Below are 16632 nucleotides of genomic sequence, written 5' to 3'. Positions count from 1 at the left end.
AAAAAAAGAAAGATACAAAAAGGAGGGGGAATGCCCCCCGCAAATCACCAGCTGGCTATGGACCAGTGTGACCACAATCATGATGATTTTCTCAAATGTTCTTGTCACACCACCACTGTCCTGGCTTTGCCTCGGCCTGAGAAAACGAGCCCAGTGGTTTCTAGCAGACTCTGCATCAACCAGAAACCACTGAATTAACATGACAACACCCAGCAGCCTGAGAATGCCTCCTGGAAATGCAAGGGAAGTAGGGCCACCTGAGCAAGGAGGGGTCAGTCAGTTGAAGCACCAAGGTAGGCAAGAGATAAACTATGAATAGTTCCCGTCCCTCTCAAAATTTTCAAAGTAGCAATCCATTTAAACTATCTAAAGTGGACCAAGTCCTCCCTGTTAGGGGTCCAGGCTGGATGACCGAGGAAAGCACCAGCGGTGCGGAGGGGAAGTGACTTCAGTATTGGCCAGAAGGGGTTCCTGCCCCGGGGTGGTTGCTGAGCCGGGCCAGCGGCAGCCAGCCACGCTCACCACGCCCCTGGTGCTGGGGGATTCGAAATATTGATTTGGCCCTTTCTGACTCAGTTCCAGGGCAGGGCTACGAAAGCTCCTTCAGCCACCTGCACCCCCTGCAAGCTCCTTACCTTCGTTTTCTTTTTCTTCATCCTCAACACTCTCGAGGCAATCTGGATGGTGGACAGGGTTTCGGCATAGTTCCCAGCGGCGGCCGAGATGTGAGCGATCATGGTCGTGCGGCAGTTCACGTTCCCCAGGGACTCTCGCAGCAGCATGGTGAGCTTGCTTTCTCTGCCAACAAAGTGAATTAAGGCTGCATTAGCGGGCCGTGCTTCACTTTGGCTGTCAGGGTAGGGCTTCAGGCCCCTACGTGGCTTGTTGTGGGCAGTGGGGTTTTTTTCCCCGTTTTTTAAATGGCAAACTAATTAACATCATCTTCTACACGAGGCTATCTGTAGTTGACAGCTGAGCAAGTGCTTCCAACCCCAAGGATGGAATTCATGCAAAACACCTCCCCTGGCACCGCCGTCCTGGCCGTGATGGGGTATTCCTGTGTGTCTGCGTGTGTGCATATGACATTGCACGTAATGAGACCTGGGAATAGAAATGAGAGGAAGGGATGGAGAGAGCACAGCTCTGTGATCGGTGATTCGGCATGCTAGCTGCACACCCGGCCCTTCTCTGCAAGTTTCTGCACCAGGCAATCCCCACAACAAAGAGCAGTTCCCCAGCCGTGAACTTGTATTGAAGATCTCTGGGTCTGTAATACATACAAGGTTTCTTTTGCCAAGGAGTTGCACGCACTTTATTGCCATCGTCTCTTAACTCCTATCTGCACACGGTAGTGATGAAGGAAAATGTATTCATATTCCTGATTATTACTGGGGACACACAGACATAGGCCCGAGCACTCACTCCATCAGCAACAGAAAGCAGAACTTTCTAGAAGGGACTCCTCTGGGGACTTTGCAGGTGCTGCGTGGGGCCAGTGCCCTGAGGGGTGATAACGAGGCCCAGGAGTTTACAGATGGTGTCTCTAGGCTCTTTAAAAAGTGGTCTGGAGGAATGGCTCATGTCTTTCCATTCCTATACTTGTCCCAACATTCTTCCTGCCTTGCTTTTAAGAGGCTTCTGCTTACGTCATCATCTTACCTGCTGCCAAATGTCACTTCATCTCTGGAGACTCCCCTGATCCCAAAGGCTGAGGGAGGCTCTTTGCTTCCCATGCCCTGTGTTGAGTTTATTTTGCCAGATGAGAGGGGTTTGTCCTCACGCCTGTGTCTGCATCAGACTCGTAGCCAGACATCCCCTCCTTTCCCCTCCACCCCGCCAACTCAGCTCTCTGGAGAGAGACTGTCCAGCTCAGGAGACTCAGTGTGACATGCAGGCCGCTGTCAGCAGGGAGTAGACCTTGGAGACAGGAAACCACTTCACATGTGACCTGCATCAGGCCTTCAGGGAGGAAAGACTGGTGTAAGAGCAATAGTTTTCCCTTTCCGTCTGGGACCAATTAAGGTGTCAGTTCAGGGATACTGGGCTCACTATGACTCAGTGCCAGGGCAATTTAAAAATATAGCAGGGTTTCCCTTCGAGCAAAATAATCAGTGATAAAAGTGATGGAAGGAGAGTGCTATGGACTGAATGTTTATGTGTCCTCCAAATTCATGTGTTGAAACCTAACACCCCAAGTGATGGTACCTGGAAGTCGGACCTTGGGGAGGTGATTAGGTCATGAGGGTGGAGCCCACATGAGTGGAATTAGTGGCCTTATAAAAAAGACCCTGGAGAGTTTCCTTGTCCTTTCTGTTATGTGAGGACACAGTGAGAAGACAGCTGCCTGTGAGCCAGGAAGTGGGCCCTCACCAGACACAAATCCCCTAGCACCTTAATCTTGGATTCCCAGCCTCCAGAACTGTGAGAAATAAATGACTGTTACCTAAGCCCCTCAGTCTATGGTATTCTGTTATAGCAGCCTGAACTGACTTGGACAGAAAGCTAAGTGGGGTGTGGAGGAAGAGACCTCCAGCCCTAGCTCCGGGCTCTAAACATTTAACTTCCTTCAAAATGTCTATCAGGAATATCATGGACACCACCAGAGCCGACGACCAGATGGGGAAGTCAAGTCCCATTCCTGGCACACATTCTCAGCAGAGACACTGCACCTGGATGAGTTTAGGACTTTGTCTTCCATATGGGAAGTGGAAGATAGATTCCATTAGGGTTAAGTTGTGATCATATATGGTTAATTCTTATTATTCATGATAGTTATTTTTGGTTATGTCTCCATGAACACTGAATTAGTGAATGCTGAGCCATGCTCCTAGGGGAAATACATGGTTTTAGGTTCCTGAGACCCTCTGGTCACGATATTTCATCAGTGGATCAATACATAATCTTGTTTTATGTGCATATCTCTTTAAAGACACCTTAATTTCTATTTCTTATAAATAATGAATTATATATACTTTCTATATAATAAAACACTAGCTGAGAAGGGTTGAACATTTCCCTGACCCTGGGTAACATGACCATAAATTTCTTGGGCTTTAAGCCTTATGGTATTTTCCACTATGCTTTTAAAAAAAAAACTGGTCATATTGTGATCCACAAATACAGCCTGTTTCTACAGCTTCGTTATGCACTTTAGACGTAACCTGAGTACTTTCCAGAGCAGTCAGATATACATCGGTGAATTTCCTCTTCCTTTCTCTGGATGTGCCATGTTGTTGATCCATTAACACTGAACTCACACCAACAGCACTATAATATGCCTGAATGAAACTTCTCTAACATATATTTTCTCTGCAAGGTACATCACAGCCTTCTTGCACTAAAGAACACTAGACAGCACTGCGGCACTACACCTAGGGGCCTACTTTAAACAGTGAGATCACCAAAAAAAGCACAGAAATACTAAAAACACGTGTCCCTAAATAGACTGCAAAAAGGACCCTTGTTCGCATGAAGAGAGGTGAAACAAGAAGGCAGGGCTGTTGCCTTGTCCAGTTTCAGCTGGGAACATGTGCATTGGGTGGCTCAGAGTTTTTGCTACTAAGCATGTCTGCAAATTATGGTAAAAGTATGGATTTTGAACATAATTCACAACATGGAATCTGCAAATGATTCCAAGGACCGACGGTACGATGACGTTCCTGATATGTCTTGTTCATCAGTTGCACTCTGCTGAAGGTACACCCCACTTATTTCTCCATGTGACCCCGTAAAGTCTTCAGGAAACGATACCAAAGACAGAATAAACAGATATAGCACTGTTATATCAAACTGTTTGCCCTGTGTATTTCCACATGATTCCCCATTCATGAGTCAATCATAGGACAATTTTATTTTTTTAAGTCCACATTGTTGGAAGAAGCCAGGGCATGTGTGTTGCTTGGCAACCAGCATTTTAGCTCTCCTTTGGAAAGCCAGTAAAACTGCCGGCAAGCCTGTTTCATGTGGGCCTCTCTAGACTCTAAAACATACCTTATGGGAGTGAAAGATGGTGGCTATAAAGCTTTGTTTTTTTCCACCTCTTCATGATCCTTTAACTTGGAACAAAGACAATTAAATTGGGGAGGGAAGGTGAAAGAACGGACAGGGTACTAAAGGCTGCAAACTGTAGGTTTCACTCAGTGTCTTTGGGAGGAAACTAAAAAGGTTCAAAAGAGTTTCTAGGGCAGTGGTCAGCACAAACTCAGTTTGCACTCTGCATGCAGACTGAGGCTAGAGGAAGAGGAGAGCGCAGGGGCAGAGCTGCTTGCCACTGAGCCTCAGGGCCAGGATGGACGAGGATTTAGACTCGGGGGCCGTGTGGGAGAGATAGGTTGGGTGGGAGAGGAAAGCACTGGTGATGGAGCAGAGCTGACTGGGGTCTGGGAAGAACGATGTTGTTTTTTCAGGCAGCCATGTTCTATGCACACATATTCCCCCTCCCTCCCACCCCAACGGTACACACCTTTTAAAATGATTTTTGGAAAAATGTCTTACTTTTCAAAATAAGTCAACCTTTTATTAGAGCAAGAGGACACCAAAAAATGGCATAATGAGTAAATTTTAATTAATAATATTAATTTTACAAGAGCATGAAAGAGAATGTAGTACTCTAGGACAGGGGCTGACAAACTAAGGCCTGTAGGCCAAATCTGGCCCACTGCCTGTATTTGTAAATAAAGTTTTATTGGGACACAGCCACACCAATTTTTTATGTTTTCATGCTACAACAGCAGAGGTGAGTAGTTGTGACAGAGTCTGTATGGCCCCCTAAAGCCACAAATATTTGCTATCTGGTCCCTTACAGAAAAAGTCCATTGACGTGTGTTGTAGAGTAATGACATAAGGTGGTTTCATTTTATACAGAGTGCCAAAGAGTTACCAACCAGAGCACAAAGGTGTGTCTTAATTTCCTTACTATTCAATAATCTTGTTCTGATTTGATAGTTGTCTGTGTTGTCTTTCTTTCAGTTCAGATGTTTCATGAAGGGAGAGCTTTTAAAGTCAGCAGCATGGAAACAGGCAGAGGAACAAATGCTGGCTTACGAAATCACTTGACCATCAGGACACAGCTATCAGCAACTGCCCCAGTCATTTCCTATGTGATGCAGAGCCTGTCCTTCTCAAGGGGGCTGTGAGGTTGCTCACCCTCCTTCAACTTGTTAACTCGTGAATGTCCATAGTGGCTCACTCAAGAAGCATTTGGTGAGTTCCGACTATCAGGAAGCCACTCTGCAGACGCTGAGAACGTGCACGGCAGAGAGCCTAGAGGACCTCAAGAAGCCCGCTATCCAGTGAGGGAGACACATATGTAAACACACATAGCATCCGTTAAAGCTAACAACAGAAGAACAAATCTGAAATAGCACATGCTAAGGAAAGACCCTCAAGGCTGTGGGGTGTCTCCACCATCACTGTTAACTCCCTGATGGCTAGAGAACACCCAGACCTTGATGTCTCCTTGGCTGGGATTCTCCTACGTGGCAGGCATCCAGGGACGCACGAGCTTGAGGTCCCCCAAAACACCCAACAGAATTCTAAATTCCTTTCTGAAAGGACAGTCTGGAATCTCTAGCTCCTTGTTCTCTGACCCTGAGAGCTGGGAAACTCTCTCAACTGGTAATCTGGTACCGGGCCACCAGTGAAATGAGATGTCCAAAGTCACACATTTGCAGTGTTGGCCAGGTAATTTCATAAGAAAAAAGCCATTCCTTTCATGAGAGCTGTTAAATATATTTCTTCCCCAGGAAGGAGGTGAAGAACTCTGGAAGTAGAAAGAAAGGCATCTACGGACCACGTTCTTTTGAAGGAGAAAAAAGTAGTGAGCTCTGAATCGCCAGGCTGGGCAACCCAATTACAGCACCAGGGGATGGCTCTTCCTCAAGGCCTGCTTCTTGTGAGAGAGAGCCATAAATGTCCACTTACAGACATGGGTCTGTTGTCAAAAATGTGCCTCCTTTAATGCAAAAACAATGAGGGCACAGAAGAAAGCAAAATGAGTTATGTTAATTCTAAATAAAATGAAAGGAAAGGAGCTTAGTTAATCTAGAAAACTAATTAATCTCCAGAACAATTTGCAAGAGAAGGATTCCTGTGGGCAGCAGACGTATAAATCATAAACGTACACACATGCATCCACCCGGGCGTACACACAAGCATGCTCTTTTTCAGAAAAGGGAGACAGGGCTTGTTTATTTTTAAGCAATGCACCATTGGCATTCAAGAATGGAAACCACACACTGAATTCTTACCGGTGTCAGATATTCAGATCAAGATAACACCCAATGTTTACATGCCAAGAAAATGTTGGTATCGCTCACATGGTCAAGGATATGACCCTGGAACTACATTGCATTCTCGTACCTATCCCATTTTCTACCCACTTTACCTGTGAACTGCCAGACTGTATTGTAGAGCCCCAGACAGAGAGCTTGAGATGCTGGGCACGAGTTGCCAGGGATCGAGCCAGCTCTAAGAGTTCTGATCTCCCAGCCTTCGCCCCCCAAAACCAGGTCCCTGCATCCACCCACTGATCACCGGGGGAGAGGAGAGTGAAGAGGAACAAAGAACAGAAAGGCAAAGAAAGCCCAGAGGTAGGCTAAAATCATGAACTTGGCCTAGTTTTTCGCTACTCTACACCCTTTCTCCCACTGACCCTGTCTCCTTCCACTCACATCCTGTTGGTCTGTGAACATCCTCTTAGACTATTGCCTGAAGGGTCACCATTGTTGTCCTCTGGAGACCAGCCCAAGGTCTGGGGACAAGGGTCCCAAGACACCAGCATCCGTGGCCCATTGCTCCTGGCCAAGGTGTGCAAGATCAGTGCGGTTCTTTCTCTCTCATTAGAAAGCATTGTGAGAGGGCAGACTGAGTCACCAGGCCCCCGGGTGAGGGCAAACTCTCATGCCTCTGTCTGTCTTCTAGGTCCCAAGCAAGTATGCTTACTTGTGACACTATTGAGTTGTGACACTGAAATACATACATCCACAAGGGAAAAATCACTTCCCTTGCGTTTATTTATTTGTAAGGGCTTGGTGGTGCCCTGTTCATGATTGCTTCACAGACATTCACATGTTTGGGAGAAGACTTTACACGCCTCCTTGCCTGGGAAGCTGTCTGCTCTGCAGGAGTGGCCTTTTCTCAGCAATGTTCCCCTCAAGGATGCCAACATTTTAGGACATGAATTTTCTGGTTTCTGGTACTAGAGAACAGCCCAAACCTTGGTACAAGCCAAGCTATCCTAATGGCATTTTCAAAAGGAGTTCATGAAGTTAAAGGGCTTTCTGCTCAGTTTCAGATAATACTCCATTTGTACTGCAAATGGCATAAGCAGGTCTGTGTTGTGGGATGCTGGGAAGGAGTGTGCGTAAACCTGGCAACCTTGATAGAGAAGCACGGTTCTCAGGTCTTCCAATGAGAGTGACTCTGGCTTGCAGAATAAAGTACTGGCGAAAATAGCTGCCTGTGTCTGGCACGTGTGTTAGAGGTGCCTCTGCCAGCACTGGCATGCAGCAGCGTGGGAGATGATGAGACTGCTCCTCAGAGGACAGCTTAGAAGAGGACCCGGAAGAGAACCACCCACTGCCAGCAGAAGGACCAGCCTTTGTGATCTGACTGATATGCTACCTGGTATGAGTTCACGCCTTACCTAACCGAAGACCACCTGTTGGTGAAGGTCCTAAGAGTGGTCAAGGTTAACCTAGCTGTTCTCTCATGGAGCTCTTTAGTAAAAACTATAGAACCCTAGCACAAACAGCATCATTTGGGGACACCTCTGATGCAGGGTAATACATGGGAGAGATGCGTTCTCCCCATGCCATCCTGTTTATCCAGGGCTGGCACCATGGTGGCTTGACAACTTTGGTGGCTGTACCCAATGGGAGGCAGGAGAGCGGTGATGGGGCCCAACAGGGGCCTCTATTCTAGGTGAAGCAGGAGTTGCCCCCAGCAGGACTACATGACGAGCATTCACGAGAGCTCCCTAAGGGACGTCGGAAAGGATCTGGATAGAAAGACAGTCTACATAAACTAGAGGGTTTAAACTGTAGGGATGGGTTGGGGGCCAAGGAAATCTGAGTTATGACTTTACTCATTTACCCCTGTACCCACAGGAAGATGAAATCTAAGGAAATTTGGGCTACATGAATCCATTTGATCTTGGATATCAGTGTTCTGTTTATCTGAATAAGATAAAATTCACATTAATTCAGCCCACTTCATGAGAAAGACCAGCTGTAAACAGGGAATAGACTCAGAATATTTCAAAAGAAGTTTATAATGTAACTTGAGTTTATAGCTAACGGAAGGTTTCAAGTTAAAATCCTAATTAATCTGCTTTGATCTCACTTGAGATACATTTGCAATTATTGAAGTGGCTATAAAATACGGGTTCACTTATATACATTAAATGTGTTTCATGAAAACTTTCTTATATTATTCTTTTGCTTAACAATTCATTCCGTCTTATCTAGAGCAAGAAAAAATTTCCATCCTGGTCTAGTCGTTGATCACTCAATTACTAGAATGTGAATTACTTCTAGTATTCTAAATCTAAGTTCTGCTCAGGAAAACATACATTCATTTGAAGGCTGTAGCACTCAGGTATAACATAAGACGTCTTAAAGATAATTCATGTAATTAGAAGCACAATATAGAAAGTCCACTGATTCTACGGTACAAGGTTGAAAGATAGATACAAACTTCCAGTTATAAAATAAATAAGTTATGGGGATGTAATGTATGGCACAGTGACTATAATTAGTAATGATACTGTATTGCATATTTGAAAGTTGCTGAGAGTAAATATTAAAAGTTCTTATCACAAGAAAAAAACATTTTTTAACTTATAGTGGCAGATGCTAACTAGAATTATTATGGTGATCATTTTGCAATATATACAAATATTGAATCATTATGTTGTACACCTGAAACTAATATAATGTCATGTCATTTATACTTCAATAAAAATTCTTAATTGGGAATAAAAGAAAAAATAGAAAAATAATTTTTTAGAACCACAGAGTATGAGTTGAAAGGATTCTTAGGGGTCACTGCATTTACTAATAACAGGACTGCCACTGTTACAGGTGATCTGCTTTCAGACAGAATATTCTTAATGACTGAACACTTACCATCTCCCAGGCAGCCTGTGTAATATTTTTGAATAGCCTCAATTATTAGAAAGCTCTTTCTTATATTGAACTTATATCTTCCTTATACTTCTAACCCACAGACACTCAACTCTGTTTTCTAGGGGCACACAAGGTGTGCAAAAAGAATAATCCTTTTGCACACACTGGCCCTTCACATTTTGAAAGACATTTATCATGTCCTCCTTAAAAGTTCTCTTGCTTGGGAATAGTCCATGTTCCTTCCATTGCTCTTCAAATAGTTGGTTGGTCATCCAAGCTCCACTAAGCCCCCCTCTACCTACCACATAATTTAGTACTTCCTCTTCACTCAGACTTGTCTTGACTCCTGTATAGTCAAGAATATGACCTTGCTCGAAGAGCTCTAGCCTTTGCCCTCAGCTTCTGGGAAGTAATCTGTATTGTATCTGCTGGGGGTATCTTTGTGTAGGGTGGGGACTGGCCACAGGAGATCATAGGGCCACACCCAATAGTCTTAGGGTAGGAGGTGGCCATGCCAGAAAGATCAACTACGTGATTTAGGTCAGTGGCTTTGGGTCATGTGTCAACCTAGAGACCGAGTTCAACCAAGTTGGAAATCAATCAATCAATCATGTCTACGTAATGAAGCCCCAGTAAAAACTCTGCACACCAAAGCTCACTGTATATTGTCACACATCGACAATGGGAGGGTAACACACTCTGTCTCCACAGAAGACAATGGAGGCTTCATGTTTGGAACCCTCCCAAACTCTGCCCTCTGCATCTCTTCCTTTGGATGATTTTAATCTGTATCCTTTCTCTATAATAAGATGTAGCTGTGAGTACTTTCAGTGAGTCTCTGAGTCCTTCTAGTGAATTACCAAACCTGAAGGTGATTTTGGGAACCCTCTAAACTTGTAGCTGGTGTCAGAAGTGAGAGTAGTCTTCTCTGGATTCTTCCTCTAATTTTGTAGTTGGACCCTAACTCCTTGCAGTTGGTGTCAGAAGTCTTGGGCAGACTTGGCAGTCCAAGGACTGTGCCCTCAAACCTCACAGTTTGGTTAATTCCAGGTAGCTCTTTTCAGCAAGGTCCTTGAGGGCAAGAGCTATGCTTTTATTTTGATCTTTCTTTTTATTTTGATCTTTCTTCACAGTAATTCAAACAATGTTATGACTTATTAGCTCCGGGACAGAAAGGGAAAGATCCTATATTTAGTTGTACTTACTTTAGCATAATCAAGAGCTAGGAATGTCATCCCTTTGATGAAAAACAAAACAAAACAAAAACAATAACTTAGAAGGCAAATCAGTAGCCCTTATGGACAAATAGAAAATAATAGGTCCATAGGTTTCCCCTGAATTAACGGACTACCAAAAATTGAGTATGCTAATGAAGTTTGAGATACTATAAAGGGGTGCTTAATGGTTCATTAAGCATTTAGTGAACTCTGAAGACTGGTCTGTACAGATGCATGCTCATTTTTTAATCCATCTGCAGGACCAGATTAGGAGTAATAATAATGTTTAGATTGCTACTGCAATTTAGAATGCAAATACTACTCTGACATTTTACACATTATCTGAAGTTTTACTTCCTTTTAAAAATTTATTTGGCCCAAGCCATTACGATTAATTACGATGTTTTGCAACAGACATTTCTATAGCCTTGTCACTTTTTATAGAGCCTTTGCAGTGGTTTATGACAGCTTTACTGGGGGAGGGATAAGGAAATATCTCAATGATGTTACATTATGAGCATTACACATCTTCTGACTACAGATGAGCTCATTGTACTATTTAGAAACTTTGCTATTCTTCAGCTTTAAATCATCCTCAGGTTTAGGGGCATGTGTTAATTCCAATGTCAGAGATCTCTGCAGTAATCCGAAAGGCACTGATGGGTGACAGAGAAGGAGTCAAGAGTCATGTTGTCATGGTAACCCAGAGCTTCTCCCCTGATTTCTGCTCACCCCCTCCTTCTCCGTGGATTCTCAAAGAATTCTCAAGAAGAAGAAAATGAAAGCTGCAAATGGAATTCTTGATATAATAAAATCCTATTTTCGCCTAGCGCCTGAACTCAAATCTTTCCCACTGCTTTCCCACGACACCATCCCCAAGCCTCCTATATCGCCTTAGTGATAAACTTATAGTTTTAGAACATTCCTATGCTTTTTCATGAGTTTTAGTGTTTACTTCAGGTAAGAAACTTACATGAAGCTTATGTTTGATGTGGCATTTCGATGGTGCCTCTTTCTATAGCTCAGTCTGTGATCACCCTTCAGGGTTATTAGAACGGTGCAGAAACTGGGCTTTGAAAATCTGCAAATGTAGTTAGAGTTCTTTCAAAAGAAATGTGTTTACCAAAAAAAGGCAGGGAAACATCTGGAAGGGTCTCATCTACTTTTTTAACCTACTCTCTAAGCAAAACACGAAGATGACAGAGCAATGCGGGTACTAGGTGAATTAGAGGGCTTTTATTTTCCAACACTGGAAACCCAGATGACCCCTCTTCTACCACATTCCTTGGGAAGGCCAAAAAGAAGTTAAATAACATTAGACAAGGAGTTTGGGCTTGACGATTACACTGCATTACAATCGTGACTATTTCCAGTCTCCAGAGTTCAACTGAGCCAATTCCATGCTTTCTCTCTATCAAAATAAAATAAACAGAGAAAAGGCAAATAGGAGCCCTAGCAGTCATTTCATTTGCATTCACTTGACTGTATTCTGATCTTGTGCACACAAAAGAAAGGGAAGTCTAATCTCTCTCTGCTCATCAGACTGCGTATCAGTGGGCACCCCTTGCGCTGTAGAACAACCTTCCAAGAGAGGTGACGTGAAGCTGACTCATTATGTGAAGCCAGTGGTACAGAATATCACCCTGTCGGGAAGGATTCAGACCAGTACTTGGGAGGATGGATTAGATGATTAAATGTGTCCTTCCTGTGATCTCAAGCTCCTATCTCTTCCTGTGCAATGGCTTTTCTTTGAAGGCAGCAGCATGGAGCTTAAAACGAGATTCTGATTGTCAAGGTCAGGATGAGCTATTTGTGCCCTCTGCTTCCAAACTTTGCTCCCTACTCCTAACCAGTGGCCTTTCCAAGTCTCAGGTGGGGGATACTGAAAGTGGTTCCAGGAGCAGGAGTGAAGCATCATTGCCACAAAGTCCATTACTCACCGAGATGAGAGCCCTTGGGTGCTCACCCTGTGGGCTGTGCACTGGCAGGACCATAGTTCTGATCCATTTGTTACTTCATTGACTGATAGTCTAGGAGGCTTCCTCCTTACCATATAAAAGATGACAATAAAGACAAACTGGTGGCTTTGAACCTGGAGTTGGGCAGCCTAGTGAGGAAGAAGATGCAGGATATCCTAAGGTGCCTTTCTGCACTGTGGACTCTAGCCGTCCCACTCTAGTCATTACTCCCTGAACACGTGTGGACTTTTGTGCCTCTCCTGCTTCTGTGTTCATCCCAGGTTTCGGCCTGGAATGACCTTTACTTTATTTACTCTTGTCTATGGAAATAGGAGTGGAAGTGCTGGATAGCATGGCAATTCTATATTTAACTTTTTGAGGAACTGTCAAACTGTTTTCCACAGTGGCTGTACCATTTTACATTTCCCCCAGCAATGCACAAAGGTTCCACTTTCTCCACGTCCTTGCCAGTACTGATAGTCCATTTTTTGATAACAGCCTTTCTAACAGATGTGAAGTGATAGTTCATTGGGGTTTTCTTTGCACTTCTCTAATGACTAATGATGTAGAGCATCTTTTCATGCGTTTATTGGCCATTTGTAATATCTTCTTTGGAGAAATATCTATTCAAGTCTCTTGCCCATTTTTGAATTGAATTGGATTTTTGTTGTTGAACGGTAGGAATTCTTTATATATTCTGGATATTAATCCTAAATTAGATATACGATTTGCAAATATTTTCTCCCATCCTGTAGGTTGTTTTTCAATCTCTTGATAGTGTCCTTTGATGTACAAAAGCATCATTTTTTGGTAACGCTTTGTCAGTCTTAGATTTTAACTAACATTTTTCTTTGGCATCTGTGGTTCAAAAGCCTTCCAATATTTGGTGTTCCTATGAGAAGCCTGCCGATAAGAGTTACCAAAGATTTCTTATGCTATTTTGTGCTTAAGATACTTATCCAATACGGTCCTTGTTACTTGCAGGCCATTAACCAGTCAGCAGATGGGGAAAACCTGAAAGACTATTGTTAAGCACATGTGCCAAGGACTGCCTGGGGATAAACTTCTCTTGAAATCAAGAATAACTTACTCTAAGGACGTTGATGAGGGTAACTCTGTTAGAATGCCTTCTGGGTATCACATGTGGTTTAAAGAAACATGACTCCACACTCTTCACAAAATGTACCAATTGGATTGGCTCTTGGCACAAAGACCAGTGCCTAGTAATTGGAAGGAATTAAAAGGAAATTAAGTTTAAGAATGGTTTCCATTACTGGTCCAAGTCTGAGAAAAGATGTTACACAGAGGCCATAATTCATACATGAAATCTTATTGGGGAATGACATGAAAAACATGAAAGAATTATGCATTTTTTGAAAAAGAATTAGGAAACATTTGAGTTTTCTAGTGATACTTATTTTGTTTAAAAAAAAAAAAGGCTACTGCAGCACAAATTCTGAATCTTTTAAGTTGGTAAGTTCAATCACAAACAGCTATTCATTCCTTACATGGGATAAATGTGGTTTGAGTTTAGTCTATTCACTGTCATCCCTGCAAGATCCCTGACTGGGCACTTTCTCAAAGTCCTGCCAGTGACAAGAGGCTTGCAAATTAGGAATCAATCACAACTTTCTGTGACACCTCTTTGCCCCCTGACCTCACATTTTTAATTTTCAAAACATCTCAGTGCTTTCCCAAAGTGCTATGAAAGGCTCCTGGTGGGTTAGGTTAGATGGATGGTCCAAATGCCACTAATGATGGCTGCTTTTTTGGAGAACTGCATAAAATGGGCAGAGATCATGTCTAACACAGTGCGCAGCAGAGAGTTGCCTTTCTATAAATATTTAAATAACTATCTAGTGGGTACTTCTCCATCAAAAGAAGTCTCCCTCAGCTTCCTACCTCCATAACTTCCAAAACGTTACCTTTTTTTTTACCTCATAGGAGCCATGGTCAGAATAAAACCAAGGTAGATGACACTGCCTTGGATTAGAACGGGTGTCAAGTGCTCAGTACAGGACTCACAGTCTCACCGAGGTACAGCAAGAGAGACTCTTCCGGACGCTCTAAGTGTTCTAGAACACAAGCCACGGCCTACTCAGGCATGCACAGCTCACAGTCATCAAGGGTGGATCACAGAAAAGATATTCACACCAAGGTCACTGTCAGGCCTGTCTTGAGAAACGTGTACAACAACGTTCCGCAAAGAGGAACAGTCAGAACCACTGATACGCCCTCGATTTCAGTCAAGACTCTGACCAAGTCCAGTGAGGTCAGTCTGCTAATTGTGTCTCTGTTACGACCCCAGGACTCTTCTTAGATTGATACCACACAGCATGAAGGTCTCAAAAGCAAAAACACGTTAGGTTTCACAGGGTGTATGAGTTAAAAGAACTGAAAAAGCCAACTTGCAGAGTTCAATATATTTGGCTTGTAGAAAAGATGTTCCAAAATAGCAATAAGGGGTCATCTGCTTGCAGTTAAGTCTCAGCAGAGGAAGCAGCTCCCTGTGTGGTGGGATGTTGGAGCGTCTTGTTACAAAGCAACTGCCCATCCTCATTCCTTTGCACCAATACACAGAAAGTCTTAGGCAAACAAATGTGCTATTTTGGGTAGTTTACCCAACAAGCATGTATTAAGAACATAGGATAGGGACTTCCCTGGCAGTCCAGTGGTGAAGACTCTGCACTTCCATGCAGCATGGCCAAAAAAAAAAAAAGAACCTAGGATACAGGGAGGCCCTCTGCTGGCTCTGGAATTGCAAACACAAATGAGACATGTCCCCTGGTCTGCAGGGCTGTAATTAGGCTGGACATAGGTGCTGGTTTGCCCAGAAGAGTCGCAGTTTATGCCTATTATCCTGCATCCATCTGGTTTATTTTCTCCTGGATTTTTCTTTTTTAAAAAAAAAACCAAAGTATTATTATTAGGACTTTAAAAAATGAGATGGGAAGAGTTGGGCAGAGCTTCACTCTTTACTTCCATCGTCCCATCTTGCAACGTGTTTGATACATGCAGTGAAGAGAGTTCACATGTTAAGACATAACGTTCCTACCGAATGGAGAGACTTGTGCTGAAAGGCAACTGATAGGTTATTGCACATACATAATTCGTAACTGTGCTCAAAGACAGTTCTATTTATACCCAGAGAAATACAAACCATAATTGTCAAAATCAGCAAAATTTACACATGTAGAGCTGGAGTAACTGAACTACAAAACTGTTGTGATAAAGCTTATGTTAAATAAAAACAGACTTCATCAGGGAGTAAGCAGTTCTCTTGCTGCCTGTCATCAACTGGATTTGAGAAATGTTTGCGACTTTAAAGAACTAGCTTAAATGATATGAAATTGCTGACATCAGACAGTTTTTAACTTCAAAACATACTTTATGAATCTACCTAAGTGGCCTACAAAAAAGTATAGGAGTTTTAGAAACAGATCTTCTAAATTTGATTGCACTTTGTTCAAAATAAAGTCATAAATCCATAATCAAGTGTTCAACAAATGAAACACAGAGATCTCAGCCTCTGAAGCCTGTAAAGAGTTGCAATTATTAAATAAAATAAAACTTGCAAACGGGGAGGACGTGAAATACATCCCTGCAAAAGCAAGGAAGGAACTAAATGAGTATCAGACAGCAAGAAACGAACAATATAAAAGATTAAATTTTAAAATTCTATAATTGTGCTCCAAAATTGATTTGGAGGAAGACCTTCTGAAACTTGAACACAGAATATTCTCACTGAATTACTGAAATGAATTTATAGTTGGTTGCTCCATAAATTCTTAATAATTTTGTACCAGCCTGTGATATTCTATCAAGAAAAGTAGAAGCTGCAGTTATCAAAATACATAGATAGTTTTATACGTTAACAAATATATATACATAAATATATGGGTAGGCAGTTAGATAACTGAAGAAAAATGCTGTGGCTCTAAGATAATACTAGAAAAAAATAGCCTTAAGAAAAATAGCGTTGACATGACATTAGACATAGACTTGGTGAAGGTGACTAAAATACAGAAAGCGGTATCAAGAACAATTATTCTGCTTATTTTAATGTCTTGACAAACAATAGAAAGAAAATTTTAATTTTTTTACTTTGGTGCACATGACATTTTTTATAAGAAAATATTGTATTTTTGAGGGTGATTTTTGATTAGAACTATTTTATGGGCCCACTAATATAACTTTAGATAATCAATAGTATTGGTTACCCCTTTTTCACTCTCAAAAGTGTCTCAGTTTGGATAGTAAATTATGTGGTTCCATTAATTGTAATTTAGAACAGGGAGAGATGTGTAATAGAAAAATACAGAAAAGTAG

General features: G+C 42.5%; 1 protein-coding gene across 2 annotated transcripts in view; it reads right to left on the bottom strand.

Moving 5' to 3' along the window:
• Positions 1-16632, bottom strand: part of KIF26B (kinesin family member 26B) — a 500361-nt gene that overhangs the window by 30021 nt on the left and 453708 nt on the right. For both annotated transcript variants that reach the window (XM_067729537.1, XM_067729538.1), the window contains one exon: positions 636-798. In XM_067729537.1, the coding sequence (XP_067585638.1) occupies positions 636-798 (163 nt within the window). The remainder of the gene's footprint in view (positions 1-635; positions 799-16632) is intronic.

Source organism: Pseudorca crassidens, chromosome 2 (genome assembly GCF_039906515.1).
Source record: "Pseudorca crassidens isolate mPseCra1 chromosome 2, mPseCra1.hap1, whole genome shotgun sequence".
In the NCBI taxonomy this organism is placed as follows: domain Eukaryota; kingdom Metazoa; phylum Chordata; class Mammalia; order Artiodactyla; family Delphinidae; genus Pseudorca; species Pseudorca crassidens.
Note: the sequence above shows the minus strand (reverse complement) of the source record. Positions and strands in the feature narration are given on the sequence as shown.